We start from the raw sequence: 25,659 nt of genomic DNA on the forward strand, positions 1-25,659 counted from the left end.
TTTGTATCAAAGAAGCAGATATACATACTTAGCAACCTTAGACTTCATTTATTAGTGTTGTTTTACCTATGTTGTTAGTTGAGTACATTTAGTATTCGGATTCTGCAAAATTAAATGACGCTTATTTCTGTCAATCTTCTGCATCCCCCTATCCTTAGTTTTCCACATTATGATACAGGGATGCTTCTATGCATTCTCTGTAATAGGGATGGGGAACCTGTGGCTTTCCAGATGTTGTTGTACTATAACCCCCATCATCTTTGACCATTGTTGGTGCTCCCAACAGTCTTTGGAGGGCCACATACTTCCCGAATATGCACTCTTTTGCAGAGAACCTCAATGGATTATTAGTTTTGCCTACATGCAGATGGATAGAGTTGCTCAACCAATAGGATTGGACTGCCATATTGTAGAGATTCCATTTTGGCCACTGGAGTTCATTGGAGAGCCTTAAGTAATTCACTGTCGTCATCCCCGCCTTAACCTACCTCATATGGTTGTTGTAAAAAGTAATGTTATAAAACACTTGTATGCTAATGCTACTACTTTCAGTGCCTAATACAGGTTCTGTGTTTAAGCAGAGTTCTTAGCCTATATCCACATTCTAGGCTCATGTTTAGAAGTAGGTTCTAAAACTGCATTTTACATTTATCATGGAGTTTGTAAGCCTAATAATTCAGAACATTTGTATCTGGGGAGTTTATTGTCTTCCTTCACTAATGACAATTAGCATTGTTGTTTTTTATGCCCTTCACCAAATGTGGGGTTTTGCGTGCTGAGCCATTCATTCCTTGCAGCTTTCACCAGGTTTTCTCCCCTATCCTTGCATAGCCTTTTGTTAAGCATTAACTATTTATTGGAAATTTTCTGTGTTTCAATGTGTACATGCCCGCTGATTGCAGAATAACTTGTGGTGCTACAAAAGTACACCCAACACTAAACAGCAGAAGCCAAACAATCAGGGGAATGAATAAATAAATAAATACAAAGGGGGGAAAAAGACATATGAACATAGTAAACACATTGTCATTGTACTATTGTATAACCTTTTGAAATCCGGCTTACGGAGTGTTTGAAACATTGCTAGATCAGGTTGGTAATAAATTTGTCATCGATTCTGCAACGGTATAAATTTAGCATGGATGAAATAGGGCAGGCATAGGCAAACTCGGCCCTCCAGATGTTTTGGGACTACAACTCCCATCATCCCTGACCACTGGTCTTGTTAGCTAGGGATGATGGGAGTTGTAGTCCCAAAACATCTGGAGGACTGAGTTTGCCTATGCCTGATTTAGGGATTAGAAACCAGAACTGGCGATACTTGTATTCATGTGACTATATTGGGGGATATTCCATATTAATCATATATGGGGTGATAATTATATATGGAGTCATACTTGGAGGACACCCTCTGACTTAGTTGGATATCACTCTTTGTTCTTGGGGTTGGTTGGTTTCATTTATTCAATGTGGTGTGCAAGAGCTTTCCACAACTTCCATGAAGCAGGAGCTTTTTTGGGATTACCTCCAATACCCATTACACTACAGATGGGGAACCTGTGGCCTGCCGTATGATTTTGGGTTACAACTAACATCACCTGACTATTGGCCATGCTGACTGGGGCTGACAGGATGTAGAGTCCAACAATATCTGGAGAGTCAAAAGTGCCACAGAGCAACAAGGGTCTTTGAGCACTTGTAAGCATGCCAATAGTTTTCCATTCTGTGCGTTCCTGGAAATTCTGGAACTGGCAACGGCCTTGAGTTTGAAATGTTTTGGGGAGCCAATAAACCAGGGACTCAGAGATTGGATTGTTCAGACTTTCTGCTGAAAGGACTGAAGCAGGCGCTCTCTGAAAGTATAGGGCTTTAAAAATGTCGTTCTCTGCAGAGGAGGTGATTTAGTGCCGCACATGCAAATTAAAGGCAACCCAGCAAAGCCAGAGAGGGAGACCTTAAAAACTGTGCCTGCATTAAGGTGAAAAATGGTACTCTTAGCAACGGCTCGCTGTAATTTCCAATATTAATTGAAATGGACATATGGGAAGCAGCCCTGGAAAACTACTTCTGAGGCGGGTTGCGTTATGCACTGAATGTTTGGCTTTAAAATGTGAGAAATCTGAGTTAAATCTATGCTAATTATGGGCTCTGTGTTAAACTGCTTGCTTCCTTTGTAACCCATCATTTTGCCTGTGTGCCATATCGTCAGAATAAAGTTCAGTAGGATTATTTAAATATTTTAAATGGCAGATGTGCTGTGACTCGCCTATGGTTATGAAAATACTGATGAACCATATTCCAGAAAGCCTTTCCTCCCCCCCCCTTCCATCTCCCCATACTGTGATCTGTTGACATTATCCTCTGTTCCTTAGCTTCAGACAGTAAAGTCATGACATGTGCGGCTGTTTGGAGGATGCCGAAGGAATTGGAATCAGGCAGTCATGAATCCCCTGATGATTCATCAAGCAACGCTCAAACCCTGGAGCTACTCTGTCACCTTGACAACACGGCCCATGGCAATATGGCCGGGTAGGATTCTGCATATTTTATACTCTCAGGAAGGGGGGGGGGGGTTTGAAGGATAGACCTATTCTGTTCAATGCAGGTTTATAGTAAGTTTGGGGTTTGTACATTTTAAATATACATACTTTTGAGAAATCATACATACTGACTTCTTCTGGGGCTTTCTGTGAGGGGGGGAGATTTATTCCAAACAGCATCAGGGATTAAAAGCATTAGTCCTGCAAACTCAACATTGGTGCAACTATCTTTCTGCAGTTCTGCTGTGTCTTTCCTTTTGTACATGTATATATGTTCATCTGCACACTAATGCTAGCTGTTCAGTCACATTCTCTATAACTTGGAAATTCTGTTTTGATCTTTGTTTGGGTTCTAACTTTCTCTCCTATGTTTGGTCTACCCTGAAGTTGAAATTTTATTTTATTGTGCACTTTTATTGCAAAAAAAGTAGATGCTTTTCTATCAAGAACTGATTGCGGAGTATTATAAAAAAAAAAGCTTTTCACATTTCCTTCTAATTAGTTAATGATGACTGGTGTGTGTTTACAGCGTTATTGATGAAAATCCCCACCCCCTTTATATGTTTGTGTACTGGTAAGATAGGACTGTTAAGACACCGTAACCAAATTTTGCATGCCAGTTCCTGAGATGAAGGATCAGGTTTTTATCTATGTTTGGATACAGCTGGGTCCTATTTTGAATGAAGATGGTGGGTGGAACATTTCAAAACTGCACTGGTTTTGGGAGTTTCTTAAAACTCCCAAACAACACCAGGCTGCGAGTATTAAAAAATGTAGTGCTCTGATGGTGTTTCCTGCTTGGCAGGGGGTTGGACTCGATGGCCCTTGTGGTCTCTTCCAACTCTATGATTCTATGATTCTATGATTCTAAGTACAGTCGTACCTTGGATCTCAAACGCCTTGGCTCCCGAACAAATCGGCTCCCGAACAATCAAAACCCAGAAGTTTTCAAACGGAAGCCCAATGTCCAGTGTGGCTTCCGATTGGCTGCAGGACCTTCCTGCAGTTAATCAGAAGCCGCGCTTTGGTTTCCGAATGTTTTGGAAGTCAAACGGACTTCCGGAACGGATTCTATTCGACTTCCGAGGTACAACTGCATACATATATAAGGTATTGCTCTTCAGAGTGTTTCCAGTAGTACATATTGCTGGGGGGTTTTCTTGAGACTCTTGTTCCGCCAGTTGACCAGTCCATCACAAAACTGGTTATCTAGTTGTCCGCTTCCATGCACTGGTATAGCATTATCTTTACTACATGGGCTATCTCCTAGACTCTTACTATCCAGTCTTCTAATGTGGGAGTGCCCATTTCCCCCAAATATGTATGTTTTTGTTTGTTTTTGTTTTATTATGTATTTTGTGTTCTCATTTTGTATTTTAATGTTGCGAACCACCCTGTGGTCTTTGGATGAAGGACAGTATATCAATTTAATAAATAAAATAAGATAAAAATGGCTGTTAACAAGTGTATTACCAGTTCTGTAGCAACAGATAAGACCAAGTCTGTAACATTTCCAAACAATATGACCAGTGGGTCACCACATCCTGTTATATTTCCCTTGTTTACATCAGCTTTGTTACTACACACACACACACACACACACACTGGTACCTCTAGTTACAAACTTAATTAGTTCTGGAGGTCCGTTCTTAACCTTAAACTGTGCTTAACTAGAGGTGTGCTTTTGCTAATGGAGCCTCTTGCTGCCGCTGCACCTCCGGCACACGATTTCCGTTCTCATCCTGGGGCAAAGTTCTCAGCTCGAGGTACCTCTTCCAGGTTAGCGGAGTTTGTAACCTGAAGCGTTTGTAACCTGAGGCGTTGTTGTTATGAATGAAAATAAATTTCAGTAAAAAAGATGCAGCAACAAGGGTCTTGTGGTACCATAAACACTGACAAACTTACTGTGACATAAGCTTTTCCAGATGCCCATTTTCTGACCCATGAAAGCTTACACTGTTTGCCAATCTTCAGGGTGCCATGGAAGTCTTGATCTGTTGCAGCAAAATCAACAAGCGCTGCTGCTTTCTGCTGTTCCAGCCTGTTGAGTGGGCACGTAGCCTTGGCTTTATCTTTGCCGCTTTTCTCTGCTTGCTTCACCATACCCCTCTCTTTCTCCACTTTCTCTGTTGTTTACTATGTGTCCCAATTTCAGATTGTAAGCTCCTAGGAACAGTGACCTGTCCTCTTGCATTCTGTAAAGTGTCAGGCACATTGTGTTACCCTTTCAAATATGGGGTGCATATGCTCACAGAATAAATGAAAGATTTGGACCTGTATCAGGCTTTCAGATAAATGTTCATTGTGTTTTAGGTAGAAACTGACCCGAAATGCTTCTTGTCAATATGTCCATGTCCCACATGTGGAACCTAAAGAATTATAGCAAACAAAGTTATCTCAGTCCCTGAATATTTAACACGACATAGAGGGAAACGCCATAAATTTGTGCTAATAGGTTTTTTCTGTTTAGGAAGGTGTATCATTCTGGTACTCTATGCACAATCAGAAGCCGTCTGCTGAATAGACCAACAGCAACACGCACACACACATTGGGAGAGAGGGAGAATTGTGAAACGTTGTCACATGAACCTAAAACCACCTTTCAATATGGCTAGTTCTAACCAGGGACCACAATTCAAATATGTTGTTCCTTTTAGGCAAGTTACCACCACCTCCCTACTTTCCTCCTCCACCTGCTCTGCCACTGCTGCACACCCTGCCACACCCACTGCTGGCAGAGAAGTGCCACCACCATCAGCACTGATTTTGGGCAAGTTCGTGCTGATTTGGGGCGAGATTTCACCCCAAAACTCATTAGGCATTGTGCGCTCTGCAAGCTCTTGTATGATTTCAGGCGAAATCTTGCCCCAAATCAGCACTGCTGGCGGCACATCTCTGCCACTGGTGGAGGCAGTGGGGCACTTTGGGGCATGATGTTTGTAGGGTTTCTGCCGCCTGAAGCAGCTGCCCTACCATACCTAACAGTAGGCTCTGCTTGGCTGTAACATTTCTGCAGCAAGAGTAGGTAATTGACACATCTTCAACCATTAGTAAAAGTAAAAAGTTTTCTCAGCTTGATGCAGGCTTTAAAAGTTTTTGAAACATGGTTAGGAGCAAGGAGCTTGCTGAAGATTAAAACAAAAAGCATGAACCTTTCATGATAAGAGGTTAAAAATCAGCCTGTTTGGGGCACTATGCTTCTTTTTAAACAAAATTGTCACTTGGCTGCCAGCAGTTCATAGCGTGCATTGCAGACTTTGGTCTTCACGATTACAGTACCATAATTTACAAGAAGAGACTGGTTTAAGGGAATTGTTTTATTTAAGGGGGGGTGGGAGAGAACGGTAACCTTCATTTTCGCCATAAATCCTGAAGGATTGCTACAATCGCATCTATAAAAGAGTGAGCTATGAGATCCAATAAAATGAATTAGTAATGAAATAAAATGCCCATCTCGCAAGGACCGATTGAATACTGTTAGATGTTCTCAAGGTGTGTTCATTGAGTTATACTTCTTTCTAATTAGCACCCTTTCTGTCAGGTTACTAACACCTTCTTACAGCTCATTGAAAATCAGAAATGCCAGTGATAATGCTCACTTTCTGAAAACTTTAAAGATATCTTAATGTAAGTGAAAGGCAGTAGAATTAGCACCCATAGAAATGGCTTTTGAAAAAGGATTCCAATATCGGTAAATCATTAGAGCAAAATCTTTTTTACCATTCTTACCATACTTGGACCCTAACACTGCAATCGTATGCATGTTTGCTCAGAACTAAGTCCTATTGAGTTTAGTAGGACTTACTTCCAGTTAATTGTGCATAGAATTGCAGCCAGAATTCCAGACAATTTGAAAATATATTTCTAGATGTTTAGCTCACCTTCCAGTGGTGATATCAAACAAACCCTGTCATGGATTGGAAACAAAAATACTTGTTTTCATATGCATAATATCGCTGAGCAAGGGATCACACTTCTTCAATAGGTGTTAAGCAATTGTAAATGGAAACATATGCGAAAGGTATTTTCTAAGTGCTCAGGAAGAAGGTTGACGCTTAAAGTGGGTAGTTGTTGACCTAAATAGTTTCCCCTCTCGTTTTCTTGAAGCTCTCGTCTTCATTTGGGTGCTACTGCTTTGCTTGTCTCTCTCAACTTTTTTTGTTTTTTTAAAAACAGTATAGGGTTGTGAATATATAAATCAGCAGTCTTTTAAAAAAATAGGCCAGGAATCAGATGTCTAACACAAATCCCTTGAGTGTTTTTTGTTACTTTGCATTGCCAATGAATATAACAGTTTCTTTTCTTGAGATGAAACTAAGGCAGCAAGCTCTTAATTATTCAGAGACTCTTTCCCCTTCAAATCATAAAATTGTAGCGTTGGAATGGACCGCGAGGGTCATCTAGTTCAACCCCCTGCAATGCAGAAATCTCAACTGACAGATGACCATCCAACCTCTGCTTAAAAACCTCTGGAAGGAGAGTCCACCACCTCCCAAGGGAGACCGTTCCACTTTTGAACAGCTCTTACTATCAGAAAGTTCTTCCAGATGTTTAGTCGGAATCTCCTTTCTTGTAACTTGAATCCATTGATTCGGGTCCTAGCCTCCAGAGCAGGAGAAAACAAGCTTGCTCCATTTTCCACATGACAACCCTTTAGATCAGCCTTTCTCAATCCGTGGGTCCCCAGATGTTGTTGGACTACAACTCCCATCACCCTTAGCTAGCAAGGTCAGAGCTCAGGGATGATGGGAGTTGGAGTCCAACAACATCTGGGGACCCACAGGTTGAGAACCGCTGCTTTAGATATTTCAAGATGGCTATCATATATTCTTTTCCAGGTTAAACATACCCAATTCCCTCAACTGTTCCTCATAAGGCTTGGTTTCCATACCCTTTATCATCTTGGTTGCCTTCATCTGCACACCTTCCAGCTTGTCAATATCCTTCTTCAATTGTGGTGCCCAGAATTGGACAAAGTACTCTAGATGTGGTCTGACCAAGGCAAAATAGAGTGGTATCGGGACACTATACTTCGGTTGATGCAGCCTAGAATAGTATTAACCTTCTCTCTGCCCCCTCCCCACCGCTGCACCACACTGTTGATTCATGTTAAGCTTGTGGTTTACTAAGACCCCTAGATACATCCTTTTCACATGTACTATTAGCAAGCCAGGTGTCCCACATCTTATATTTGTGTAGCTGGTTCTTACATTTGTCCCTATTGAAATTCATTTTCTTAGTTTGGGCCCAGTTCTCCAATCTGTTAAGGTCATATTGAATCCCAATTTCTGCCTTCTTGGCATTTGCTACCCCTCCCAGTTTGGTGTCATCTACAAATTTGATGAGCATCCGCCTAATACCTTTCGGCCCAAGACAAAATGTGGCACCCCACTTGTCACTTTTTTCTAGGATGATGAGGAACCATTATTGAGTGCATGTCCAATTACCCTTAGCATTCCCTTGCCTGTGTATAATAATAATAATAAATAATAAATTTTATTTATACTCTGACCTCCCCAGGCAAGGCTGGGCTTAGGGCGGCTAAGAAGCAATAATGAAAACAAGTTGAATGAATACAACTTAAAAACAAGATTAAAATACAACATTAAAACATTGAAACATTAAAATGCAGCCTCATCACAGGATGAGAAAGGAAAAAAGTAAGAAAGAGGGGGAGGGAATCAAATTGACTCCAATGAAACCCAAGAGAACATGATCACTTCCTCCTAAGGTTCCCAGTACTTTCACTTCGTTGATCCATTCTTCTCTGTTATTGAGGAACAAGTCCAAGAGAAAAAACCCCTTGTTGCTTCTTCCACCTTCTGTTTCCAATATCTCCCAATTGTTGATAGTGATTGACTATGAAGACAAATCACATGTAGTTAAGGGCTTTGCTCAGGTAACTGAATACAAATATGAGCTAAAAGTATCTCCAACACAATGGGGTAAGGCTTATTTTACCTTTTCTGCATGGCGTACTAAAGCCATCATAGGATGAAAATGATGTGATAGTCTGTTTCGGGTTCCACTACCTGGTGATGCATTCATGTTATTACAGGAGGGGTGGGCCTCCTAAAATAGGGACCCCAACTCCCATCATCTTCAGTCAGCATAAACATTGGTGAGGGGAAATCTAATCCAGCCACATCTGGAGGGTGGTAGGTGCCACACACCGCTAATGTGGTGCATTGCTTTTTACTTTATTCCAATGGCCACCTGTAAATTGCTTTAAGAGTGCTTGCTATAAAGTGGGACAAATAGCTTTTTAAGTAAGATATTTGATCTATTAAATGGTTTATGATTATGATTACACTAACAGGGTGCACAGTGCGGCACCAAACAACTGCAAAAAGACAGGGCCACTCGATAACGTCTTCTGCAGATTATAGTTAAGTGGAAGGTTATAAATGCACCCCCAGGGACTTGCATGTGTGTGCCTGTTTTGGATTGCTTAACGTGACGGTGTTGAATTTTTGTGCTTGCAGTGTTGCATGGGAGCCGATGGGAGATGGCAAAAGATTAATTTCTCTGGCTGATAATCACTTGCTTCTGTGGGATTTGCAAGAAAGCTCAAGCAAGGCAGTGGTAAGGAGTGTCAAAATTTACAACGAGGCCTCATTTTGTGTGTCGTGGCATTACTTTTCTGTACATTTGTTTAATTGATAAGCAAGTTGCTAACATATTTAAACTGTATTCCAAGCAGCTGTGTGTGTGTGTGTGTTGCTTCAAAGGAAAGTAAGTGTTTTAATACCTGGTGAGGAAAATCTTTCGACAGCCATGAAACAATCTTCAGAAACCGCACATTATTCGCACCCACAGAAGAACAGTCATGATTCTTCCTGTGTGAAGCCTTTGTTCATCCTTTTTGGCCTACGTCTCCCCTCTCCCCCCCCATGTTGGTCAACCAGCCGGTTCCTTTTTGGCTGCTGCCATCAGTGTTCCCTCGAATTGACCAATATTCTACTCACTGCCTCCCTTGCCAACAGTTGGCCAACTCTTTCTAGAGCAAAGTCTGTTTGCATGCTGTGATCAACATTCTTGTCTGATTGAAGTGTCAGGTTTTTACAGACATGCTTAGCATTTCCTCCTTCTCCTCTTGCTCCCCCTGGGCTGCTCTGCCTCGCCTTGCTTTAAGGTTCTTTGAATGTTAATTAGGCTTTTCACTGTCCTAGGCAGTCTCTTTCGTTCATAATCTCAAAGTTACCATATTTCTCCTTAATTCCAATCTGTATCAAATATAAGCATTTCCTTTGGGAAGTTCTCCAGTCTGTCACAAGTCATACCACTTAATAGAAAGGGAATTTTCCTACTGAGCGACGAGTTCTTGGGCTCTCTCATTTACTTCGCTGGAATTTAGCTACAGAAATTCATCACTGTCGCATGCCTTTCATTAGCTGAGCTATTCCTGCAAATAAACATTGTCCACATTAACTCTTTCCTTGACTATGTCTGCACGTGTCTAGGCAGTTGCTGTCTCTGTCAGTTGAGCTGTGGGCACTATACCATTTTTTGTAATAAAAAAAACACATTGCTCCAAAGTTACCCAGGTTCTATGCTGTGGACAGCGGACCTGTGACATTAAATAATTATGCAAATTAAGGTGATTTGCATGCATCTGGTTGTTCGGCATAATTCCTGCTCATCTAATCATGAAGATGGGTGAAGATCTCTGTAGGGATACCTTCTAGTCATTGGACATTCTACCCAAACCACTACCACCCTGCTCCAGTTTATGAGTCACCTCAGGCATTTCCAGCATGTTCTTTTCCAAAATTAGCTTCACAAACAAAGAGTAGAAACTTTTCTCTTACTATTGCTCCCTACAGGTGTTCTGAAACGACATATAAAGGGGGAGGGGACAAATAGATTTTTAAGTAAGATATTTGATCTAATAAATGGTTTGTGATTATGATTACACCAATAGGGTGCACAGTGCAGCACCAAACAACTGGGATTTAAAGAGGAAGGAACTCTGATGGGATGGGGAAGGAGGCCATTTGATGAGGTACCAGGGGCTGCATAAAATGAGGTTGGAGGCCACAGGCTGGTCACCTGTATTGTTAAGGAACACAGGTGTTTCAGGTCCTGTTTGTGTTCTAGGAAATGGAGCACAATCATCAGCTTGATACATTTCCCTTCATTTGTGCTTAGGGGCTATTCCATATTCATGAACCTGTTCAGAAGAGGTGATGGTCCCTGAGACACAGTAGGAAAGGGGAGATTAGGAGCAGAGCCTAGAATTGTGTCTCTGCTTACACTGAAAAGAGAAGATCGAGTGGATTGTAAAGCACTGTTTATTTGAATGTGGGATTTCCCTGAGCTATAAGATGGGTTTTTAAAAATGGTGTCCGTGTTGCTGTAACCTTCTGTAGGCTTATCCTAGCAATATCTGAAAAGACCCAGCATTGAGAGAGGTAGCACAGGTGATCTTTTGACCAAACTCATCCATTTATCTGTAAGGGTTCCTCTCTCTTTTCTTTTTTTTCAAAGGTGATAATGAATTACCTTGTAAAATGTTATGAAATAAATAAATAAATAAATTTTTTATCTTATCCATCAATAATTGACAAACGTCGTTGTCTGTGCTAGGTAGAACCAAGTGTAACTCGCCAACAAGTCAGTGAGGCATGTTGTGAAATGAATATTATCGTCCGACACATGAATAATTCCCTGTTTTAAGTTTCAAGCTGTTCTGCTTGTTGCCTCTGAAGTGAGTTGCTCTGTACAGCTAGAGAGGCATTTCACACGAGAGTCACTCACTTGAGTTGTTTCTAACTCGCAGCTGTCAAATTCCGTTGCCTTGGAAGGAAAGGGACAGCTGAAGTTTACCTCCGGACGATGGAGTCCCCACCATAATTGCACTCAGGTTGCGACAGCAAACGACACTGCCATTCGAGGATGGGATATACGCACTATGACGTAAGGAGTGTGGTTTCTTCTTTCTGTCTATATCCGTATCTGTATAAAAGCTGTGTCTTTGTGGAAAGTTACTCTTCCAGCAGTGATATTTTTTTAAAAAAGCAGGCTTCAAAAGTAGTCATTTCACTAGTTTACATGTCTAGTTTAGACGCCTGCCACGGATTCAATAAGCTATAAAGGGAAAGGTAAAGGGACTCCTGACCATTAGATCCAGTCATGACCGACTGCGGTTGCGGCGCTCATCTTGCTCTACTGGCCGAGGGAGCCGGCGTACAGCTTCCGGGTCATGTGGCCAGCATGACTAAGCCGCTTCTGGCAAACCAGAGCAGCGCACGGAAACACTGTTTACCTTCCCACCAGAGTGGTACCTATTTATCTACTTGCACTTCATGCTTTCGAACTGCTAGGTTGGCAGGAGCAGGGACTGAGCAACGGGAGCTCACCCCGTCGCGGGGATTCGAACTGCCGACCTTCTGATCAGCAAGTCCTAGGCTCTGTGGTTTAACCCACAGCGCCACCCGTGTCCCTTCAATAAGCTATAGCAGCAGCCTAAAGGATCCCTTTTCTTCACATCTAGTATGTACGGTATGTGAAAATCCTGCTGTTATTAAGCTACTGATAAAAAAAACCACCCCATTCATTTAAAATAGAGCTAGCTGTGGATGTTTTTAGAGCCGAGGTGGGGAAACGTTGGCTTTCCAGATGTTGTTGCTCTCCAGCTCCCATCAGTCTTTGGCAGCGTGGCCAATGGTCATGAATGATCATGATGGAGGGCAACAGCTTCCCCATTCCTATTTTAGAATGTGCCAATGCCATTGAACTCAGCAGTCCAGTCCAGAGCAGAGCGACTTACCGTAGTTTTCGCACCATAGGACGCACTTTTTCCCTACTAAAAAGCAAGGGAAAATGTGTGTGCATCCTATGGAGCGAATGCAGGGGGGAGGCAGGCAGGAAAAGCCCCCAAGAGCCGCACACAAGCTCCGTGCGCTCTTGCGGGCTTTTCCACAGGAGGGAGAAGGGACTGACTGGCCGCATCAGTCCCTTCTCCCACCTCCCAGAAAAGCCGCAATCTCTTTAAAGGGGTTGCGCGGCTTTTGTGGGCTTTTGCGAGAGGTGAGGGAATCCACCCACCTCCCAGGAAAGCCCTGCGCAGCATCTCCCGGCAAGGAGAGGCTGCACGGGGCTAAAGGGGAAACCAAAACAGCGAGCGGGATCCATCCTGCGTCTCCTGGGAGGGAGAGGCTGCACGGGGCTAAAGGGGAAGCCAAAACAGCGAGCGGGATCCATTCAGCTCACTGCCTTGGCTTGCTCCATAGCTGCGTGCAACCCCTCCGGCAAGGAGAGGCTGCATGGGGCTATGGATTTTTTAGCCCTGCGCAGCGTCTCCTGGCAAGGAGAGGCTGCACGGGGCTAAAGGGGAAGCCAAAACAGCGAGCGGGATCTATCCTGCTCACTGCCTTGGCTTGTGCCATAGCTGCGCGCAACCCCTCCGGCAGGGAGAGGTTGTGCGCAGCCTGTACGCTGCTCTTTGGGACTGGGGGGGGGGAGATTTTTTTTTCTTGATTTCTCCCCCTAAAAACTGGGTGCGCCCTATGGTCCGGTGCGCCCTATGGTGCGAAAAATACGGTAAGTTTCCATTCTGGACTGTTACTTTAAAGCTGGCTGACTCTGGTATACTAATGATGCTTTCTTTTTCAAATTTTAGAGGGTTTTTTTAGGGGGCGGGCTGGAGGGGGAGATTAGCTAGGTCTGGAGCTTGCTCTGCTTTGTTTGAGGAGGGATGAATTTTAGGTTTCCATTTGATTTTGACAGTATCTTTAGAGATAATGCAGCAGTTTCCAATCTATTGACAGTCAGTTGCCAGGCACAACGGTGCTTAGTATTGGGGCCGCAACGTATCAAAATTTTTGAATGCCAACAAACCTAAAGCTTCAATATAAGAAATATAGGACTCCTTTCCTGCTCTAGTTGTAATTTTGATAAGCAAAGGAGTGATGTTGTGCACATCTGTTGCCATGACAACAGAAGTCTGTGCAAGCTTTTTTAAGATACAGCTTATCCCCTTAGCACACAGTAATTTATCACTAGCCTCGGAAGACGGATGTCTTGTAATAACTTCTGCTGCCTTAAAGGGGGAGATGACTTTAAATTTGGTTTTATGTCTCCCGTGTGCTCATGGGTGCAGCACTATATTTCCATTGTTTCCAATTACATTCCTTTATACCCCAAAACTGATTAATTCGATTAGGAAAAGTTAAAAATATGTATTTAAATGCTTATAGTAACTCTCTCACTTTCCTCTTCTGTTTTCTACAAGAATATGGGTTAAAACCTGACTTTGGGCTTCTACACTAGATCAGTGTAAATTGCAATTGGACTCATGGCATGGCACCAGAAAAGTTCACAGATGTGTGTGCTCAAAGCTGATCATAGTGAGCTGAAGAGAAGCATTGTCTCTCTTAGCTTAATTTCACCTCAAAGGCTTTGCTGGACTAGAAAAGAAGCTTGAAAGCCGGGGACATGAGGCTGTGTTTGGAGCACCCTAAACCAAAGTCGAAGCTAGATGGAGTGTGTACATTTTTGGCGCTGGGGGACACATTACTAGCAGCTGAGCAGAAGGTGCTGCCTCCATTGCTGCGCCTACTCTTGCTTTTGACTCCACCTACTGGAACCTCAGAAGGTTGTCCATGTGGGAATATGACCTTTGGGTTCAAAGTGATTTCCTGACCCTCCAGGAAATCATGGTTCCTGCCTCCCTCTTGTCTCGTCTGCTACACCAAGGCCCGTTTAGCTTCTGGACTCCTGTAGCTACAAAGTGGTGACAGATTATAGCAGGGCTCGCCAGCCTTTTTTGAGCTGGGAGCCCATTTGGAAATCTGAGATACTCTCATGGGCGCCACAAAATGCCCTTATCCCTTTCCCCATGTTATACACCTGGTCATATGCTGAGATTTCCAGATGGGAACCGTATGGTTGTGCCACAGCCTGCTGAGATTCATCTTGCAACGTATGGGGGGAGGGCCTTATCTGTTGTGGCACCCAGTTTGTGGAATCCTCTTCCCTCCAAAATGAAGCAAGCCCTGACTTGATCAAGTTTTTGACCGCTGCTTAGAGACCATTTTATTCACCCAGGAATTTGCTGTTTATTCATGCTGAGCTTTTAGTAGAATCACTGTTTCTGCGGTGATTTTTATGTTTCGTTGCATTTTAATATGCATTGTTGTGAACTTCCCTGGTATTACCCAATGAAGGGAAATATAAATGTATAAATATGCAAATACACAAATAGATGAATGAATTTCAGAGAAGAAAATGTGGTGGCACTGTTTTAAGCAGATGGTCTCATGACCAGACAATAGTAGGCAATGCGGTCTACAATATACATTTCTTCACGTTCGTTTGGAATATATTGCCTGCAAAACATGCGCACAGCAGTTGTTTGTTTCTGGCCACATGTTCTTTGATGGCACATATTCCAAGAGCTGGAAGTTGAGGGGAACAGACATAACCAAGCTGATGGTAAAGTAATTATCGAACAATATGCTTATTTAGAGTCCGGGCCTGTAAGAGGTATCTGTATGCAGTCCCTGTCCTACCTCAAATTCACTGTGGTACACCTCTGCCTTTTATCATATGTGGGTGGTGATTTGTGAGCTCCCTAGATCATCCCAAATTTTCTTATGTGGAAGGTGGGCTTTGGCACTGGTATGAATCTCAGCGATGCTGCTGATGTGTTAGAGGACAAGATGGTGGCTTGATTCTAACGACAAGGCAGATGTTTCCCAGCACCAGCTGCCTGTGTGGCATTGGAGGTGATGCTGGTGTGTGTTTGTGTGTGTGTGTGTGTGTGTGTGTGAGAGAGAGAGAGAGAGAGAGAGAGAATGAGTATGAGTGACTGAAGCACCACTGTAACTACCTGTACATGTGCTGTGATGCCCTAAATCCAGTCTACTTGCCCCAGAATAACCTGGCTATTCACAGACATACCGTTCTAACCCCAGAAGTAATTTCAAAAGAGCAGAGCTGATATGCTAGCACTTGGCACCAAAGCAAACGCAGCAAGTTGCTGTTGTCCTAAATTGAAGCAAATTAATTTGCAGTGCAAACATGCCCCTTGTTTTCTATTAGCACTGTGGCTGGGCTTCGCTATTTGCCTTTTCTTGATGTGCCTCTTTTTTTCTTTCCACCCCTTTCCTCCTGCAGTCAAATATATTGTATAGAAAATGCTCATGGACAGCTGGTGAGGGACCTAGATTTTAATCCCAACAAACAGTACTATCTGGCTAGCTGCGGAGATGACTGCAAGGTGAAATTCTGGGACACCAGAAATGTCAGTGAGCCAGTGAAGACACTGGAAGAGCATTCCCACTGGTAAAGTGAATTTATTTGGGTGAAGGATTTATCAAATTGAATCTGCTAATTGTTCTTTTCTGAAAACCATGCAAACAAGTTCAGCTGGTGCTGCAGATAATTTTTTTTCTTTCTTTCCTCTAAGCAGAATACAGATATTTTTAATATTTTAAAAGCTAGCAAATGTTGATTTGTTTTCTAGGAAGGTATTGTCCTTACTGTAAAATAGTTTTAATGTGTTTCTACAGCAGAGATTAATGATTCCCTTTTGTTGAAGATTAATGTAGAAAGATTTCTATATAGCCAAGAGACAGAGTGCTGTTCAGATTTCATAGATTTTAGGGTGGCAGCGTCTGCGGCAAAATAATTCTGGGCCCTGAAGCGACTTCAGCACTGGCATCGAAGAGGCAACTTTGTGGAAACATCTTTATTTACTGAGGAGATTATTAAGCCATTAGAACAACAGAAAATCTGGAGACATTTGGTATTAACATGATATTCGAGAGCTCAGTTAATAGCGTTAATCCTCCCTTTGTCTTATGGACTATTTTAACCATACCCAGCACAGATTTGGGGTAATTTTGGGCTCAGTTTATCACATTAATAAATAATCCATGTTTTGCTTATGGGGGAATGCTTTGTCTTCGTAATATCTGCATGCTGTATTTAAACAATAAGCAAAAACTTCCATTGCAGGATTTGGGCTTTTGGGTCTCCCCCTCCTTACAACTTGTTGGTCAGCTCTGTAAAGAACTGGCCTTGCAAAATGAAATAAAAAGTTTTTAAAAGTAGGAGCAAAAGATAAGGCTTTTGTTAATCCCCCTCCCAGGCTTCATCCAGGTATTGACGTGAATTGCTTTTGCTAATTGCCTCCAGGGCAACTGCAGTGCATTAATGCCCAGTTGCCCAGTCCCAGACAGAAATAACATTGTATTTTTTTTTTATAATAATTTTTATTACATTTTTCCAAATTACAAATAAGAAAAGACAGAATAAAAGAAAAGAAAAGAAAAAAGAACAGAAAATAACATCCATTTCAATAACTTATTTCAAATTTCCATTGGACTTCCCCACGTCTCCCGCATAGTGCATTCTTGATAATAAAGTCATCAGCAAATTATACCCTTATTTCGTGTTTTTCTTTATATTTTCAATTGCAATTTAAGTTTAAATCTCTTGTTCTCCGTTTACTCTAAAAATATAACCTGATATCATTTAACCCATTTAAACTTTGGTTCTTTCCCGAATGTTAACAATTTCCTAAATAATTAAACTTCATTGCTGGGGCTAACGTTCTAAATCATACGACATCTTATGTTTCATACAACTTATAATACTTTTGCAAATAGTCTTTGAATTTTTTCCAATCCTCCTCCATTGCCTCTTCTCCCAGATCCCGGATTCTTGCAGTCATCTCAGCCAGTTCCATGTAGTTCATCAGTTGCGTCTGCCACTCCTCCAGTGTGGGCAAATCTTGGGTCTTCCAATACTTGGCGATAAGAATTCTTGCTGCAGTTGTAGCATACATAAAGAAAGTTCTATCCTTTTTTATCACCTTCTGGCCGACAATGCCCAGAAGGAAGGCCTCTGGTTTCTTGGGAAAGGTGTACTTAAACACCTTCTTTAACTCATTATAGATCATTTCCCAAAAGGCCTTCAATCTTGGGCACGTCCACCAGAGGTGAAAGAATGTCCCTTCAGCCTCCTTACATTTCCAACATTTATTATCAGACAAATGGTATATCTTAGCGAGTTTGACTGGGGTCATGTACCACCTGTATACCATTTTCATAATGTTTTCTTTCAAGGCATTACATGCCGTAAACTTCATACCGGTGGTCCATAACTTTTCCCAGTCTTCTGACATGATATTGTAACCAATGTCTTGAGCCCATTTTATCATGGCTGTTTTAACTATTTCATCCTGAGTGTTCCATTTAAGCAGCAAGTTGTACATTCTCGAAATTACCTTGGTCTTTGGTTCTAACAACTCTGTCTCAAGTTTCGATTTTTCCACCTGGAATCCTATTTTTTTGTCTTGCTTAAAAACCTCATTAATTTGGGCATAATGTAACCAGTTTTGCACCTTATCCTTTAATTTTTCAAAGCTCTGCAACCTCCAATTACCTCCAATGTTTTCTATTATTTCCCAATATTTCGGCCAATATGCCTCCATATTGGATGTTTTCCGAGCTTTGGCCTCTATTGGTGAAATCCACCTCGGAGTTTTACTTTCCAATAAGTCTTTGTATTTTTTCCAGACCATAAATATTGCTTTTCTGACAATATGGTTTTTAAACATTCCATGTGTTTTCCCCTTGTCATACCACAAATACGCATGCCAACCTAACGAATTGTTAAAGCCTTCCAGATCTAGGACATCAGTATTTTCCAATAAAATCCAATCTTTCATCCAGCAGAAGGCCGCAGCTTCATAATATAACCTTAAGTCCGGCAGGGCAAACCCCCCTCTCTCCTTTGCATCAGTTAGTATTTTAAACTTTATTCGGGGCTTTTTGCCCTGCCAGACAAATTTAGAAATATCCTTCTGCCACTTTCCAAAACAATCCACTCTGTCCACGATCTGCAAAGCCTGAAACAAAAACAACATTTTTGGCAAAACGTTCATTTTTATAGCTGCAATTCGGCCTAACAAGGATAGTTTCAATCTTGACCAGATTTCTAGATCTTTTTTAACTTCTGACCAACATTTTTCATAATTGTCTTTAAATAAATTCAAGTTCTTGGAGGACAGATTGACCCCCAGGTATTTCACTTTTTTAACAATGTTTAGTTCTGTTTCCCTCTGAAACCCCTCTGTTTCAGTAACCGTCAAGTTTTTCCCTAACACCTTAGTCTTTTGTTTATTCAACTTAAAACCCGCCACCCGACCAAATTTCTGAATCAATTCCAAAACTCTTTTTGTGCTAGATTCTGGCTCCTGTAATGTTAAAACTAAGTCATCTGCAAATGCTTTCAGTTTATATTGTTTCGCTCCGACCCGTATTCCTTGTACCTGCCGATCCTCCCTTATCATTTTCAGCAAAACCTCCAGGACTGAAATAAACAACAGAGGGGATAGGGGGCACCCCTGGCGTGTTCCTTTTTCAATATGAAGTTCTTCTGTCACCACATTGTTCACTATCAACTTAGCTTTTTGTTCAGAATAGATTGCCTCTATTCCATTCTCAAACCCCCTTCCCACTCCCATCCCTTCCAAGTTTTTCTTCATAAATTTCCAAGAAATGTTGTCAAAGGCCTTCTCCGCGTCAATAAAAATTAACACCGCTTTGGTGTTAATATTTGTTTGTAAGAGTTCCAAAATATCGATAATGTTCCTGGTATTATCATACAAATGTCTACCTGGGAGAAAGCCTGCTTGGTCCTTATGGATTACTGCATTTAATACCTTTTTAAATCTGTTAGCCAAGACATCCGCAAATATTTTGTAATCCACATTTAGGAGTGAGATGGGGCGATAGTTCTTAAGTTGAGTCTTTTCAGTTTCCACTTTAGGTATCAATGTGATGAATGCTTCTTTCCACGTATCTGGTGCCCTCCCTCCCCCCATAATCTGGTTGCAAACCTCCATTAATGGTTGCATCAAATAGTCTCTTAAAGTCCTGTAGTATTTGGAGGTAAGTCCATCGGGGCCCGGAGATTTGCCTAATTGCATATTCTGAATGGCATCCTCGATTTCCTGTTGTGTTATTTTACAATTCAAGATTGATCTCTTCTCTTGAGATAATTTTGGTAGGCCATTATCTTTCAAAAATTGTTCTATCTCGGTTGCCTCCTCGGGTTCTTGTGTGTACAATTTTTTAAAATATTTCTGGAAACACTTTCTAATTTCTCCCGGTTTCTGAAAGTTTTTCCCTTCAACTTCTAAGTTGGTAACGTAGTTTAATTTTTGTCTCTTTTTCAACTGCCAAGCGAGCAGTTTCCCACATTTATTCGCAGATTCAAAAGATCTTTGTTTCATTTGTTTGATTTTCCATTCCACTTCTTGGTTAATCAATTTCGCATATTGTGACTGGTGAAATTTGATTTCTCTTAAAGTCTCTTTTGATTTTGGATTCACTCTTAATTTTTTCTCTCCATCACTTATCTTCTCCAATATCTTATCTTTTTTACTATTCCAAAGTTTTTTCTTAATTGTATTCTGTTGTATCAGAAACCCTCTCATAACAGCTTTACTTGCGTCCCAGATAATTCTTTTTTCCACCGAGGTATTCAAGTTGATTTCAAAATAGTCCTTTAGAGTTTTTTGGGCCTTCTTTACGATCTCTTGATCTCTTAACAGGTTGTCATTCATTTTCCATCTGAAGGAGTCGGCAGTAGTAAATCTCATTTCCATTTTCAAAGCGTTATGGTCGGAGCAAGTCTTTGGGCAGATTTCTATTTTTGTAGTCTTAGGTGCCAGCCCTCTAGTTGCCCAAATTTGGTCGATTCTTGTCCATGACAGGTGGGCCTCAGAAAAAAAGGTTCCTTCTTTACCTAGGGGGTTTCTCGTCCTCCATAAATCAATTAGGTCCATATTGTCAGTTAGTTCAAAGAAAGTTTTTGGTAGTCTTCCGTCTTTAGTCAAATTCTGATTCTGTGACTTATCCATCAAAGTAGAGACAACCCCATTCATATCTCCCATCATAATGATGTTGGAATAGTCCAGATAGTCCAGTAATGTCTCATGCAGCTTCTTATAAAATTCTGATTTCCCCTCGTTTGGTGCATAGATTCCTAATATCAAAACTTTTTCTCCTTGGGTCAGAATTTCAATAGCCAGGATTCTTCCTTGTTCATCTTTAAACAAAAATTTTGGTGATAGATTCTCTTTGGCGTAAATCACCACGCCTCTCTTCTTAACTCTATCTGATGAAATAAATTCTTGGCCTAATCTTTTATTTGTTAACACCTTCCTGTGTAGCCTGGTCACATGAGTTTCTTGCAAGCAGATTATGTCCAAATTCTCTTTCTTTAATATATGGAAAATCCTTTTGCGTTTTTCTGGGGAATTCGCGCCATTAATATTCCAACTATAGAGCTGCAGAGACATCCTGTATCAATCTGTTGTTACTCTTGTTGGGTGTCTTCTTTTTTGTCCAAATCCGAGGGTGGTGGCTCTTTTCCTAGCTCTGGTGGTGGCCAAATAGCTACCGCTCCTTTCTGCAAGTCTTCTCCGTGGTCGTGTAGGAACTTCTGGCTATCCTCTTTCGTTTTGATTTTTATCTTCTTTCCTTTGTATTTGAACGAAAAGCCTTGTGGAAACTCCCACCTGTAAGGTATTCCGTTGCCTCTCAAAAGTCCAGTTAGGTCAGTGTAGTTAGATCTTAGATCCAGTAATTGTTTAGGTATGTCCTTGTAAATTTGTGCTCTTCTGTCCTGGATCTCAAGTGCTTTATTGAAATGTAGGTCGAGTAGCTTGTCTCTCTCCTGCTTAGTCCTTAAGATAATCAAACAATCTCTAGGTCTGTCCTTCCCAGCAGCCCTTCCCAATCTAAATGCAGTTGTTATTTTAAAGTCTGTATCTTCGTTTATACCCCAGAATTTAGAGAATTCTTCTGTCAAAAAGCCAGTCAAGTCCTCTTTCTCGATCTCTGGGATAGAGCGTAATCTCAAATTATTTTCCCTGTTTCGCAGTTCCACCAAAGACAGATAGGCCTGCTGGTCAGTAATATGTTTATGGAGTGGCCTTACCTCTCCTTTCAGTTCCTCCACTTCTTTAGTTACTGCTTCTACTTTCTCATTCGCAGCCTCGGCCAATTTTCGATTTTCAGATACAACGTCCTTTAGGTTTCCAATATCTTGTGAATGCTTAGCCACCTGTTCAGAAAGTTTGTTGATTGAAGATGTGGCTAAGTCAATTTTTGCAGTTTGATCATCCACTTTTTTGTTCAAAATTGCAAATTGTTGTAGCATTTCCTCTAGAAGAATGTTGGATCCCCCAGCTGCCATATCTTCACTTGTTAATTGTTCTGGTTCTTCAGCTGGGGTTGTTGGTAATGGTACAGCCTGTAATACCGCAGGGACTGAAGATCTACGGCCCTGGGAAACCAAAGTTGTTTGTACCAATTTGCCTTTCCCTGCTTTCGACGCAGCTCTTGTTTTTGGTTTACCACTCATTCCACACTCATTCCACACCTGTCTTTGGATTCAAGGTCAAACTGTCCAAAGTTCCATGGGAAAGACAGGCCTCAGAATGAGTCACCAGACCACAGAGAGACAAAACAAAGTCAGTTCTCAGGAAATTGTAAATCCCAAACTCCACTAGAGGGAGTATTGTTCAGTTCATGAAAGAAGAAACAAAGTTTCCGTCGCCATTAAAGTTCCTACAGTTAGTTAAATTAATAAATGTCTTTAGAGAAGAACTTTTCCTTCTTGCAGAGCCCTCTCAGTTTTGCCACAATAGTTTCCTAAAAGGTGCAAAATACAGTTGCTTAATTGTATCCACCGGTAGTGCCTCTAAATATCTGTTTCAACTTTGTAAGTGTATCCACAACACAACTTTTTGCCCGCTGCAAAGTCCGGGACTAGGGATTTTCAAGTCTTTAAAGTTTTGAAAGTTTTAGCGGAGAAGAAACCCCAAGTGAAATAAACACAGTCACAGAAAAATAAAGATAACTTGCCTTTCCCTTCAATTTCCGAATTTCTCCAGACGTATGCTGTCTCTCATTTAAAAGCCCTTTTGTACTGCTTCCAGCTTGTCAGTTTCTTTGCCTTTGATCATTAAGCACCTCCGGGAGACGGACTTCCTTTTTCTCGTCTCCCGCTTTCAGCCGAATTCACGAATTTGTAATCCAATCTCAAATAAATCCTACTCACGAGTAGTTACTTTGTAATCCAATGTAAAGGAAGAAAGGTCGGCGCTCATCGGTAGCAGCTGCGCGGCTTCACTCCCGCAGAAAGAGCGATGAATCCACAGCACCGCTTCCCCTCCGCGCTTCCGGAAATAACATTGTAGAGCTATTGCTGTGCTTACCCAATACATCAGGAAAGGCAGCAATGCTATCCGGCCCAGGAAAAAGAACAACGTGTGTTTATTTCTCTAGGCTGGTAGGAGCAGAGAGTTACATTGGACTGAAATGTGCAGCCCTTCCATGAACAAAAGGAGTTACTCTACTTTGGGAAAGGATTTGATCCAATAGGGTCTTCCATTCACAGTATGGGGAGGAAGGGAGGTAGGAGAGATGACTTGCTGATATCCACTCCCCTTGTCGCCAGCAGGAGCATTCCAGATCTCTCACAGATCTCTGGATCCAGTCCAGTGGTTTTGGGACAAGCAACTGGGCTGACATTGTACTACAAGCTGGAGTTGCACTTCTCGGATTAGCACAGCCAGTGTATTCAGCTTACTGATGCTCAAGTACAGAGATAGGAAACCTGTAGCCCTCAGATATTGCTGGACTCCAACTCCCATCACCCCTAAACTTTGGCCATGCTCGCTGGGGCTGATGGGAGTTGGAGTCTGGGGGATTGCCACTATCTCATCCTTGCAACCTGCGCCTCTGATTCTCAACACGGTTCCCAAGCACTTTATTAGAGAGGCAGTATCAGTGGCATTTTATTGTTGCTGTTCAAAACTCACTATATGTCTTTCACCCCATAACTGAAACATCCCATACATGTTTTTCGGTTGCATTGGACAATAGCCAATATTTTTACACCGTAAGCACAATTCTCCTTCCAAACACAGAGGTTCCTTCTATTTGTAGAGTAGAAAAGTTGGTATACTGTCCACAGCCTTCAATATATAGACTTGTTTGATAGCAGGTAACAGATTTCAGCAATCCATCGATGGAAACTGACTTGTCATTTTGAAAGCTGTACAACATGCTTTTATCTGCGTCCTTTAGGTAGTGGTTCAACTGGTTGATTCTGTGGTGGGGTTGATGTTTTCAGGGTCTGGAACGTTCGCTACAATCATTCCCATGACCAATTAGTGCTGACAGGCAGCAGTGACAGCAGAGTCATCCTTTCCAACATGGTATCCATTTCTTCTGAACCTTTTGGGCACCTGGTCGATGATGATGAACTTAGCGACCAGGAAGACCACCAGGAGGACAAGTAAGAAAATACTTTGCTCTTAATTAACAGACATAACATTTTGTGTGAGGTCTAGCGGTCACTTAGTTTGATGAAATGTTCTTTACTGATTGTAGGGTTTTTGTGTACACACCTAAACGGTAAGTAGCTCAACCTCTGAATTCATTAGCTTTCATACGGTTGTGGACGGGCACTTTTCTTGAGGTTTATTCCTTTCCCCCCGAAACACACATTCTGAAGTTATATGGTAGCACTGGCTTGGATCTAAAGCCCATGGAAGTCAAAAGGAGGCCAATGGCTTCCATGGGCCTGCATATTACACAGAAGCGGGAAAGGTTTTTCATTTTCCATGGAACTGTTTCTTTGTGACATGGGTTGGATGGGCATTTCAGGAGAAGAGCAAATTATATTTCCGCACCAGCTAAAATACTGGTGGCCTCTTGAAAAACTGGCACCAACATTAAAACCACACAAAAATATTTCAGTGGGCTTCTGATGCTTCCTTTTGCACTGCTCTGAGGACTCCTGGGATTTTTGGGTAGCATGGGTGTGCATGTTTAGAACTGGAGAAGGGCACCAGCAGATTGTGCCTGCAGAAGCTTTTACTTCATGACTATTTCCCATTTTAAGTCACTAATGCACCCCAAGTGTGTGTGTGTGTGTGTGTAATCAACTTATGGAGAGTATCACTTCCTGACTTTATTATTAGCAACTACACAATATTAGCAAAACGCAATGTTTGTTTGGAGAAGCTTCATTCTAAGCTATTTAATAGTTTCCTCCCAGTTCTATAAAAACGATAGACGTCTTAATCTCTTCAAAAGAACATGTGCAGATGTAAAATGCGTAGGGGGACATGTGTGTGACCCCCTCCCCCAGTTTCCAGTGGTGCACCCACTCCATCCCCGCCTTTCTATCTGAGCAAGAAAGCCTGAAGAGGATTTCCAACTGCATTTGGCTGATAATACAGCCTTCCTCATCATGGGTGGCTTCTAAGCATGTTTGGCCACACACATGCCAACCCTCCCTTCAGACCTTTCCCCCACAGCATGGAAAGGTTGGGGGCAGAGTGGATGGGGATGTTGGGAGTGGAGGTTAAAAAGAAAGAAATAGTAAAGGACCACTGGTTGGTTAAGTCCAGTCAAAGGCGACTATGGGGTTGCGGCACTTATCTCGCTTTCAGGCCAAGGGAGCCGGCATTTGTCCACAGACAGCTTTCCAGGTCATGTGGGCAGCATGACCAAACTGCTTCTGGCACAACGGGTCACCGTTAATGAGTGCCAGAGTGCACAGAAACGCTGTTTAGCTTCCTGCCACAGCGGTGCCTATTTATCTACTCGCACTGGTGTGCTTTTGAACTGCTAGGATGGAGGAAGCTGGGACAGAGCAACGGGAGCTCACCCTGTTATGTGGATTCGAACCGCCAACCTTCCGAGCCCAAGAGGCTCAGTGGTTTAGACCACAGGGCCACCCACATGGGGGTGGAGCATGCACTTTGTGCCCACACAAATTATTTTGAATGCATGAAGGAGGCTTGTGCATCTCCCAGCTTGTTGCTTATGTGAACATTTTTTATAAAATAGGACTCCCTCCCCCCCATCTCTTGCCATTTTTAAACACCCCACTTCTCTACTGTTCACCCATGGATATGGTAAACAATTGTTCTCCTCTCATTTCTCATAAGCTTTTAAATAATGGAAATCTACTGCTGCATCCACCACCTCCTTCTTGCTCACTATCCCAAACCTGTTTCTTTAGACTTTCTTCATGTCGTTTACCTTCCACAGACCCGTTGTCATCCTTGTGGTTT

General features: G+C 42.0%; 1 protein-coding gene and 1 long non-coding RNA gene across 5 annotated transcripts in view; one reads left to right on the plus strand and one right to left on the minus strand.

The window, feature by feature from the left end:
• The window catches only part of LOC309528335, a 250,040-nt gene that overhangs the window by 103,096 nt on the left and 121,285 nt on the right, over window positions 1–25,659 (minus strand). The window lies entirely within an intron of this gene.
• EIPR1 (EARP complex and GARP complex interacting protein 1) overlaps window positions 1–25,659 on the plus strand; it is a 64,110-nt gene that overhangs the window by 29,016 nt on the left and 9,435 nt on the right. For 2 of the 4 annotated variants that reach the window (XM_082215601.1, XM_082215603.1), the window contains exons 4-9: window positions 2,373–2,529; window positions 9,026–9,125; window positions 11,323–11,459; window positions 15,663–15,830; window positions 23,706–23,870; window positions 23,966–23,989. In XM_082215601.1, coding sequence (XP_082071727.1) covers window positions 2,373–2,529; window positions 9,026–9,125; window positions 11,323–11,459; window positions 15,663–15,830; window positions 23,706–23,870; window positions 23,966–23,989 — 751 coding nt within the window. The remainder of the gene's footprint in view (window positions 1–2,372; window positions 2,530–9,025; window positions 9,126–11,322; window positions 11,460–15,662; window positions 15,831–23,705; window positions 23,871–23,965; window positions 23,990–25,659) is intronic. The other 2 variants (XM_082215602.1, XM_082215604.1) reach the window with 1 other exon arrangement.

The sequence above is a fragment of the Podarcis vaucheri genome, assembly GCF_965113315.1.
Source record: "Podarcis vaucheri genome assembly, chromosome: 3".
In the NCBI taxonomy this organism is placed as follows: domain Eukaryota; kingdom Metazoa; phylum Chordata; class Lepidosauria; order Squamata; family Lacertidae; genus Podarcis; species Podarcis vaucheri.